At 39.3% G+C, this 11,269-nt stretch overlaps 1 protein-coding gene across 1 annotated transcript in view; it reads left to right on the top strand.

The window, feature by feature from the left end:
- Positions 1 to 11,269, top strand: part of psmd2 (proteasome 26S subunit ubiquitin receptor, non-ATPase 2) — a 79,407-nt gene that overhangs the window by 44,375 nt on the left and 23,763 nt on the right. Inside the window, exons 12-13 of the mRNA XM_043702323.1 lie at positions 4,294 to 4,381; positions 9,166 to 9,328. Of these exons, the coding sequence (XP_043558258.1) occupies positions 4,294 to 4,381; positions 9,166 to 9,328 (251 nt within the window). The remainder of the gene's footprint in view (positions 1 to 4,293; positions 4,382 to 9,165; positions 9,329 to 11,269) is intronic.

The raw sequence follows: 11,269 nt of genomic DNA, 5'->3' as shown, positions 1-11,269 counted from the left end.
AGAGATGTTAGGGGTAGGTTCTTTACTCAGCGAGTCGTGAGTTCATGGAATGCCCTGCCAGTAGCAGTGGTGGACTCTCCCTCATTATGGGCATTTAAGCGGGCATTGGATAGGCATATGGAGGATAGTGGGCTAGTGTAGGTTAGGTGGGCTTGGATCGGCGCAACATCGAGGGCCGAAGGGCCTGTACTGCGCTGTATTCTTCTATGTTCTATAAATAGGCCTTTGTTGATCAAGCTGCAGCAGGTCACGGCACTCCAGGCTGCTCTCGACTCATTGCACACACTGGTGTCAAAAAAGGAGGTCTCTTTTGCTAAACAAAGATTGTTTCAATTTGGAGATAGGCCAGATGTCTACCTGGCCTATCTGGCTAGAAAGAAAAATGCTTCCCAATCCGTTATGTCTGTTAGAGAAAAGACTGGCACATTTACCTGTGAGTTGAGGGTCAGTGTTAAATTTAGGGAATACTTTGCAGAGTTGTACCAATTGGAGTGAAGCCGGTGCAGTGAGAATACAGTCCTTTTTTTGAGAACCTGGACTTCCCCAGTATGACCGCAGAACGGGTCTCCCTGTTAAATGCGCCTATGATGATACAAGAGATGCAGGAAACAATAAAGCATCTCCAGGGTGGCAAAGCACCGGATCCAGCTGGATTCTCGAGTTACCTTTATAAGGAATTCATAAATGTGTTTGTGGAGCCACTTTTGGGTATGTATAGTTATTCATATACACAGGATTATCTTTAGCCCTCTTGGGGAGGTTAATATTTCCCAAATGTTAAAAAAGGGGAATAATCCCGAAGAATGTGCTTCATACAGACCAATTTTGTTGTTGAATGTAGTCTTTAAAATTCTGTCAAAGATGCTGGCCCAAGGTTGGAAGAAGTATTACCATATATTATGAAAGAAGGTCAAACGGTTTTTATCAAGGGCTGTAGCTCCTCCAACAATATCAGGAGAGTACTGAATGTGGTGCAAGTACGCCAGCAAAGATTGATCCTGGGTTTGGTGGCCTCCCTAGACGTGGAAAAGGCATTTGACCAGATATAATGGCTGTACCTTTTTAGGGTCCTAGGGTGCTTTGGTATGGGGGAGCCTTTGCAAGGTGGCTGGAGGTGTTGTATAATGATCCTAAGGTAGCAGTCACTTGGATAAGTTGGATAATTTTAGTATTGGGAGAGGTAGTCGACAGAGCTCGGTTATTTACCTTGGCAATTGAGCCGTTAGCCAAGCATGTCAGGAGGGACCCAGAAATAGTGGCGCCAAGGGTGGGAGTGGGGGAGCATAAGATCGCCCTGTATGCTGATGGTGTCTTATTGTTCTTGGCCAATCTGGAGGAGTCCGTTCCTCTATTGTTTCAAAAAATTAATTTATTTGGCAGTTTTTCAGGATGCAGGATCAACTTCACAAAATCGGAAGCCATGCCAGTGGGGGGGATTAGTGGATGCTTCATTCCTGATGAAGGGCTTTTGCATGCAATGTTGATTTTCCTGCTCCTCAGATGCTGCCTGACCTGCTGTACTTTTCCAGCACCACTCTAATCTTAACTATGGCGGATTAGTGGAGGTGCCTGATCTGAAGGATGCAATGTAGTACCCATTTAGACGGTTGTCAAAAGATTTTTTATATTTAGGAATTTTTATTACCCCAGCTGGACTTGAAGAGATATCGCATAAGGGCCCAGTTAGCATATATGGGTGACTATGCATGGGGGGGGGTGGTTTCGGAGTCTATTTGGTTTGACGTTGAAGTCTCACAGTCGAGAATCCCCCTAGTTAATCTATTATTCATGGATAAGATTAAATCCGTGATCGAGCAGTGTAAGAGCTCAATCGTTTTAAAAATGGTGAAAGCTTGGAGGATAATGAGGCAAGACGAGGGCAATTGGCTTAAGACCTTGCTGTTTACCCTGTTGGCAGAAGTCCAAGGATTTGGTGGGCGGCACGGTGGCGCAGTGGTTAGCACTGCTGCCTCACAGCGCCAGAGACCTGGGTTCAATTCCCGCCTCAGGCGACTGACTGTGTGGAGTTTGCACATTCTCCCCGTGTCTGCGTGGGTTTCCTCCGGGTGCTCCGGTTTCCTCCCACAGTCCAAAGATGTGCAGGTTAGGTGAATTGGCCATGCTAAATTGTCTGTAGTGTTAGGTAAGGGGTAAATGTAGGGGTATGGGTGGGTTGGACTTGTTGGGCCGAAGGGTCTGTTTCCACACTGTAAAGTAATCTAATCTAATCTAAACTTGGGGCATTGGACTCTGGCTTTAAGCTATAGGAGAATGAGGTAATCTCTTATGGATTGTTTAATAGGAACCTTTTCCAGTACTTTCAGATAAAGTATTATATACAGAGGAAGATCACGCTCCTGGCTAGGCCTCACAAGTCAGACCTGAAGAAAAGTGTGCTCCGGTGCACGGGCGCTCTTTCAGTTAGTACTTTGTATCATTTACAGAAAGGACGTGCCTTAGGAGATGTGGAGGGACTCTGTAGGACTTGAAATCGGGAACTAAGCGGATATTTCATTGGGAACATGTATGGGAAAATGTAAAGAAAATCCCAATATGTAACAAAGCATAGGCCATGCAATTGAAGATTTTACACAGGACTCATGGCACCAGAGAGGCTAGCTAAGTTCAAGAGAGGAGCATCTCCAGGGTGTGTCAAACGTAAAATCAGTATAGACACTCTCACACACTGCTACTGGTCATGTTGCAAGATCCAGAGATATTGGAGTGCCACAGTAAGGGAGCTGAAGGAAATCCTGCCTACGCCCTTCCCCCACCCCACCCCCCTTCCTGGTCTTACGGGGTAGTTCAGGCTGGAGATGGAGCATCTCCCCCAAGACTACTTTACAAATATGGTTCACCACAAAATGGAGAAGTTTTCTAAGATGTTGCGGCCCTTTCTAAATTATATTGACACAGACTTGTTGGCAATATTGGTTAGGGTTGTGATATAGCTGTGGAAACCAGTTTGGGCGTCCATGGGACTCTGGGAGGGGAAAGCTGGGGGGGGAAAGTATACGGGGTACAATGACTGGTGCTTCCAGGGGTAGGAGCTTCAGTGGCGGTCTAATGAGTAAAATAGAATAAAGTAATGTGATATAATTTAATTAAAGTTAATTTGAATTCAGCTTAATTTGATTTTAATTTAATTTGGTTGTAATTTGTTTTAAGTTTACTAGATATGTTTGATAGAATAGTAGGTAGTTTATTATTAATAGTATTGTGATATGACATTGTGTGTACTACCTCTATCTTTTTGTATTTTGGTATTTTTTATATATAGTTGCTTTGTAAAGGATTTGAAAAAATTTTAATAAAAATATTTATAAAATAAAAAATACAAATACCAGCAAAAGTTTATTATAGTATGCAACAATGGTGGTGCTACATTGCAAAGGAATAGAACCTAGCTCGGACTGGTATATTGCACGCCAAATCAATTAAATATTGCAGAAAATGATTGTGAATGTTTGGTGCTATTGAGTGATAGCTATCAGTGACAGCACAATTAAGTTGTCAAGTAAGAGCAAAAGTGAAAAACACATACCTCTCCTAAGGCATATACCAAAACCAAATCAGAATGAGTTGTCAAACCTCCGAAGCATTATATTGAAGTCTGAATTTTAATCTTGCAAAAAGTTATGAAATTGTCAATATGTGCCGACGTTCAACCATATGTATTTGGGATTTTTTCATTTTGGAAAAAATATAGATGTATACATAGGTTACACTGTGTTAGAGATGGCTGGACTGCTGATTTGCAATGCAGAGTGATGCCATAAATGTGGGTTTAGTTCCAACGCTGGCTGAGGTTGTCATGAAGGTGTCATCCTCTCAACTTTGCCCCTTGTAGTGTGGTGGTCCTGTTGGACTACAGTGACCTTCTATTGCTCCCAGTTAACAACATCATTCAGAGAAGTGCTTGTGATATTAGCTCGGAGCCACCTGAAACATGACATGCTGATGAACATAGACTTCTTTTTGTAACCAAATAACTTAATGCTAGCTCAGACATGGAAATGTTAGCTAATGTAAAATTTGGATATATTAGCTGAAATAAATGTCTGTTGAGTCTTTCAGTATCACATTAGCCAAGTCCACTTTCTTACATTACGAGGGTTAACATAAGTATTACTATATCAGTTAAAGATACTCTGCTGGAGGCAAAATGCACATTAAAGCATACAGATAACTTTAAACTTAAGTTGCAAGTTTTTTTTCTGTCGATTTGATAATTGTAAGTAGTTTGTGTAAACAGCATCTTTGTGTAATTTCTTTAACTTTTTTGGTTGGCAGGCTTGGTCTTGCTTATGCCGGCTCTAATCGGGAAGATGTACTTGCTCTGCTTCTTCCTGTGACCCGGGACTCTAAATCTAGCATGGAGGTAAGAAAAAAATTTCTCTTGTTCAAAAATCTGAATGAAAACAGGAAGTGTTGCAGTTGACATCTGAGAGATTATAATCAGATTAAGATCATTTTTTCAAACCTTGGTTAATTCATCCAAAATCTTAGGAGGAAAGCAAAGTTTCAGATGGTGTGAATTCAATATTTCTCTCATTTTCTGTTTTGAAAAAAACAATTTGCAGAGCTGTGTGAGAAAAGAATAAAATGTAACACGAAGTAGGCAGTTTCTTTTCATAAACAAAACTGGCAGGAACAGATTGGGCCAAATGGTCCAACTGATGATGCAGTTATTTATACTTTGAATAGTATTCTGAATAGGATTGTGAAGGCTACAACCATTCATGAATAAATTCCAGGATTTTTTTTATCGCAAGTTCATATGGAATGATAAATTGGATGAACTAAATGGTTTTCTCGGTATTTAGTCTTAAACGTGATTTCAAATCTCCCAATAAAATCAGTATATATTTATTATACTAGGTGATATTTTAGCTAATTTTGTTTTAAAAGCTTTTTATTAATTTTACTAGTTGAAGTGCAAGTTGTCTAACAAAAAATTAGAGAAGGTAACCGTGAAGACCATCAAATTTGTGATGTGTTATGAAGTTGAAGGTGTGTACTGTACCTTTGAGAGAGTGAATGCTGTTCTGAACTAAGAGACTATAAGCACAGTGAGTACTGGAAAATTGAAAATAGTAACATTTGGCTGTGAAATGGAGACCTGCGTTTTGGTTGCTATTTTGACAACAATTCTAATTTAACCATTCAGTTTAAATTATGCCCCAGGATACTAAAGCCCAGTCAGGTTTGAATTTATTGTTTTACCATCATCAAACCAAAGAGACAATATGATGTTGGGGATATAAAAATGTGAACATTTTAAAAATGGGGGAGCGAGCACCTGCCATCAAGATAGAAACGCCTGGAGATCTAGTATCTTGCTCTCCAAGAAATTAAGAAACATTCTCTATTCATATGAAACATACTTGCAGTAAAAAGAAAGAAGAACGAGCCATTTGCATACAGATCTGGCTCGAAGTTAGAAGACAGGGTGGTGGTGGAGGGTTGTTTTTCAGACTGGAGGCCTGTGCCCAGTGGACTGCCACAAGGATCGGTGCTGCGTCCACTACTTTTCATTCATTATATAAATGATTTGGATGTGAACATACAAGGTACAGTTAGTAAGTTTGCAGATGACACCAAAATTAGAGATGTAGTGGACAGTGAAGAAGGTTACCTCCGATTACAACGGGATATTGATCAAATGGGCCAATGGGCTGAGGAGTGGCAGACGAAGTTTAATTTAGATAAATGGAAGTTTAATTTAGATAAATGCAAAGTGCTGCATTTTGGGAAAGCAAATCTTAACAGGACTTATACACTTAATGGTAAGGTTCTAGGAAGTGTTGCTGAACAAAGAGACCTTGGAGTGCAGGTTCATAGCTCCTTGAAAGTGGAGTCATAGTTGATAGGATAATGAAGAAGCATTTGGTATTGCTTTCCTTTATTGGTCACAGAGTATTGAGTACAGGAGTTGGGAGGTCATGTTGCAGCTGCACAGGGCATTGGTTAGGCCACTACTGGAATATCACATGCAATTCTGGTCTCCTTCCTATCAGAAAGATGTTGTGAAACTTGAAAGGGTTCAGAAAAGACTTAAAAGGATGTTGCCAAGGTTGGAGGATTTGAGCTATAGGGAGAGGCTGAACAGGCTGGGGCTGTTTTCCCTGGAGCGTCGGAGACTGAGGGGTGACCTTATAGAAGTTTTATAAAATCATGAGGGGCATGGATCGGATAAATAGACAACGTCTTTTCCCAGGGGTGGGGCAGTCCAGAATTATGGGCGGCACAATGGTTAGCACTGCTGCCTCACAGCGCCAGAGACCCGGGTTCAATTCCTGACTCAGGCGACTGACTGTGTGGAGTTTGCACATTCTCCCCGTGTCTGCGTGGGTTTCCTCCGGGGTGCTCGGTTTCCTCCCACAGTCCAAAGATGTGCAGATTAGGTGAATTGGCCATGCTAAATTGCCCACGGCAGGTCGGTGTGGACTTGTTGGGCCGAAGGGCCTGTTTCCACACTGTAAGTAATCTAAACTAGAGGGCATAAGTTTAGGGTGAGAGTGGCAAGATATAAAATGGACCTAAGGGGCAACTTTTTCACACAGAGGTTGGTATGTGTATGGAATGAGCTGCCAGAGGAAGTGGTGGAGGCTGGTACAATTGCAACATTTAAAAGGCATCTGGATTGGTATATGAATAGAAAGGGTTTAGAGGGACATGGGCCAAGTGCTGGCAAGTGGGACTACATCAGGTTAGGATATCTAGTCGGCATGGACGAGTTGAACTGAAGGGTCTGTTTCCATGCTGTACGTCTCTATGATGACCCAGGGAATTCAGCAGCCGAAAGAGTGAAGTCACAAAAGACGTCAACAGCTGTGTGGTTTTGAAATTAAATTGATGTAATTTTAATAAGTCTCTTATTGGAACAGCATATTGTTACAGAATTGGAGCAATTAACAGAAAGCGGGGCTCCAAGTTGTGAAGTTTTGTTGCTTAATGTTCACTTTTAGAGTTAAAGAATAAATTGATATTGTTTTCTTTAAAATAGTGGAATTTTTGAATTCTCTGTCTCTCGTATTTAATGGATTACTAAGCGAGGTGAGCTTTTCTGGGTGTTTGGGTTTAAGTAACAGAAGGGTTCACCTCAGTGTCATAACAGAAGCAGTTACTAAAGTAAATTTGAGACAAAATTCAAAAGGAAAATGGACTGAAATTATAGAAATGGAAAGAATAGTAGTCAGTGTTTGGGGGGATAAAGCAATGTTGTTATATGAAACACTTGGACAATCTTTAGAAATCACTAGACTAAGCAGTATAGCAATCCTGTCAGTTTAGTGTTGAATGTGGAAAAATATTTTAACTGTAGGAGAATTGTGACTGAAGCCACTCAACCAACCGCATAGTTTTGTAGATGTAATAAATCTTTTTGTCTTAAATAGATTGATAGTAAATGTTGATTTACTGATTTACAGAACTTTGTCAAATAAGTTGATCACTGTGTCTGCAATTGTCTCAGTATTATTTATGATTCTCCTCTTGTGGGTGAAGGTGAAATTAGTGGTGGAAACAAAATGGCAATGAGTTGGTTCAGTAGTAATAACTTTAAAAACATACTATTAAAAATTATCAGTATACGAACAGAACTTTTTTTAATACCATTCTCAGAGCAGCTCCAACTTGTGTCAAATATTCAGTCATTCTTTGGCTTTTCCATGTAAACAAATAATCATTGGAAAAATCACTTACTACCTATATGAATATATTCACGTTCAGACCGCCATCACAACTACTGAGTGAGATTGTCAATTTGGCAAGCCTATTTCTTTGCCTGTTGATGAGTTTTTATAGCTTTGAATTCCATTCATTAATTGCATTTGTAGTGGCACTGCAGAGTGTTATGATTCCAGCTGGTGCTAATACTAGAGAGGTCAAATCCAATATGGAAATATGTGTTTGATAACCATAAGTTTTACTTTTTATTTTTCTGACCGTGGAAGTGAATCAATAATTTACACACTAGGGCTGCCAATGAAGTTTCAACATTGCAAAAACATTTATAACACAACTAAGATACAAATTAATTTTCGACTACATTATACAAGAACTGTTAGAACAATCTCCTTAGAAAATGTTAGAAAGAAATCCCTTTCTCAGCAGCAACTTTATTAACATTCAAACCTGAGTAAAGAATTACCTTAGTCTCTATGCTACAGCTTCCTCTTTTTGCTGATAAGTCTGACATTGTTTTCATTTTGACAGATTTCTGTGCGTTTACTCAAAGATGTTTTATTTAGTTAGAATCTCTGCCTGAACGCTTTCGAATAAACTGCTAACTTAGTTCACTGTTGCGACTTAGCATTGGTTCCCTTAAACTGGTGTATTCAACAGCCTTCTAAAATGTCTTCCTCTTTGACACCTCCCACCATCTGCTTCTGAAGATTTCTTCCTGCAGTCTAGGTAACTAAGGACTTGTTGCCAGCCTTGACTGCTAATATTAGCAGTTCTGTTGTTAAGGACTTCTCTCTGTATTGAAGTGCTTCCTATCCCTCACCTCCATTTCTCCCCCTCTGGATCAGCAACCAATACCAAAGTCAACAAATATACTCAATCTCCCCAGTGGCTTGATGGTTATTTATCTAAAATCACGTGACTACTTGTAAAAGCTTTTTGAATCTGTTGTTCAAATTAACTTTTTGACCTTAAAACGTCAAACTTTTACAAAACTGAAACTAAAAACTATTTTCCTCATGTTTATAGATCAAGTTCTCAAATAATATATTTTCAACCTTTATAATATTAACTGCACTTATTTGGAGTTGATATAAATACAAATCTATGGAGTTGATTTAAATAGGGACCCAAATAGGGTTCCAATCGTCATGACTGATACTTGAGTCTTATTTGATTATAGAAAGAGGAATATTATATAAGGTTTTTTTAGGCAAAGTGATGTATATTTTTCTACCTGAATTAAGTAAAAGCTCATGGGGCTGGAGCACATAGCCACCAATTAAAAAATGGGCCTGAGTAATATTCCTTTGAAACTTAAATAAAATGCTTACACGTTGTATAAAACGTGTTTTATTGAAGGTAGCTTCTTAGGCTGTAGCTCTTTTATTTCAATTCAACCACTGGTGCTAAATTATTGACATTAGAATGTTTTGTGTAATTACCTAATGCTTTGGTTTCAAATATAATCTGCAGGTGATAGGTGTGACTGCTCTGGCATGTGGCATGATTGCAGTGGGCTCGTGCAATGGAGAAGTTACCTCCACCATCCTGGAAACTATAATGGAGAAATCAGAGCAGGAGTTGAAGGACACTTATGCCAGGTGGCTACCTTTAGGGCTAGGTCTCAACCATTTAGGTAAGAATAAATATTGTGGCAAAACAAAAGCTAGTTCATGAAATGGTTTGTTTTCAATCATTTCCTTAATTTTCATTGTCTGTTTTCATAATTTCTCAAAATTAGGTCATTTTAACACTATCCTCAATTCATCGGTAAATGCTGTACACTTACAGTAATACACTTACAGTAATTGCTTTATTGCTTTGCATTTAACATTAAATTGGACTTTGGAAAAATGGATAACAGATATGCATACCAGTGAGGTTTCTGATAAGTGCTCTGCTTATCTAACTGAACTCAGCTTGAGCAAAAGTTAGCTTTCTTATCCCTGAACTTAGTAGTAGCGAGTCATTTTTCTGTTATTGATTGCTATCCATTGACTCTTTTGCTAGGTGGGAGATGAAACTGGTTTAGAATAGAAAAACTCCTGTGGTGAATAGTTTTGCTGAAATTAGGACAATGTATGGGGAATAATCATTTCAGCAATGTGCTGAAGAACATTTTGCTTGTCTCAGCTTCGGAGAGGTGTAAAATCATGTATGACACTGAATCTGCTGTTCATATTGCTAAATTCCTTTGTGTTAGGTGAAAGGAGAATTTGGGATATGGGTCTGTAGAGTAATAATGAAATATGTTTAGTAGAGATTGCAGAGTTACAAATTAAATAAATTCTATTTTGTAAGAAAAGGAAAAGTACTAGTAGTTAGGTTGGAGTGTTAAAAACAGTTAGAACCCATTAAACTTGAAGAGAGTCAATAAAAATTAATAGAGAAAAAAATGGAAGTGAAGTTAAGGAGAGTAAAATATTTTATATTTATGTTAGTGGAAGGAGAATTTTTAAAGACAAGGTGAACTTTGAGATGATTGTCAAGTTGCAGGTGGTAAAAATGATAGCACTTAGTAAGCCCTTGCTAAAGAGAAGTGTATCAGTAAAGTGAAATCCATGAAATGGTTGAGAATGAGGTAAGCAGATAAGTGGTTTGGAGAATGCATGCAAGGTAAAGGTGACTCAGTACTGAGATCTGACAGTGTCTGTACAAGGATCTGGAGGGGAAAAAGGAAAAAAAGTGGAGGCCCTTGGAAGTGTATTTCAGGACATTATTGAGTATTTGCCAGAAGACTAGTGAGTGATCAGTGTTGAACCTAGTTTTAGAAAGATTAAGTGAAACCTGGTAATTAAAGACTTTAGTCAAGTGAGCACTGAGGTAGGGAAGATTTTAAAACTTTATATTTTAAAGTTTTTTAAAAATACTTGCGTAGAGAAAAATAGCTATATAGAGGCAACGCTGAGGATTCCAGGGGACCATCATGCTTGATAAACTTATTGCAATTCTTTGACTTGTTAACACTCATGACTGATGGTTGAGTGCAATTGATTTGGTGCATGTGGACTTGTTGGCAGAGTTTCTTATGGGAAATAGTAGAGAACGTTAAGGACCTTGGAATACCTGTTGTGAATAAATTAAAGTGAGGGCTTGGAAAAATAATAGACAATAGGTGCAGGAGTATGCCATTCTGCCCTTCGAGTCTGCACCACCATTCAATATGATCATGGCTGATCATCCTTAATCAGTATCCTGTTCCTGCCTTATCTCCATAACCCTTGATTCAGAGAGCTCTATCCTTGAGAGCTCTATCCAACTCTTTCTTAAATGAATCCAGAGACTGGTCCTCCACTGCCCTCTGCGGCAGAGCATTCCACACAGCCACCACTCTCTGGGTGAAGAAGTTTCTCCTCATCTCTGTCTTAAATGGTCTACCCCGTATTTTTAAGCTGTGTCCTCTGGTTCCGCACTCACCCATCAGCGGAAACATGTTTCCTGCCTCCAGAGTGTCCAATCCTTTAATAATCTTATATGTCTCAATCAGATCCCCTCTCAGTCTTCTAAACTCAAGAGTATACAAGCCCAGTCGCTCCAGTCTTTCAGCCTAAGGTAGTCCCGCCATTCCAGGAATTGA

The sequence above is a fragment of the Chiloscyllium plagiosum genome, chromosome 13, assembly GCF_004010195.1.
Source record: "Chiloscyllium plagiosum isolate BGI_BamShark_2017 chromosome 13, ASM401019v2, whole genome shotgun sequence".
Lineage (NCBI taxonomy): Eukaryota > Metazoa > Chordata > Chondrichthyes > Orectolobiformes > Hemiscylliidae > Chiloscyllium > Chiloscyllium plagiosum.
Note: the sequence above shows the minus strand (reverse complement) of the source record. Positions and strands in the feature narration are given on the sequence as shown.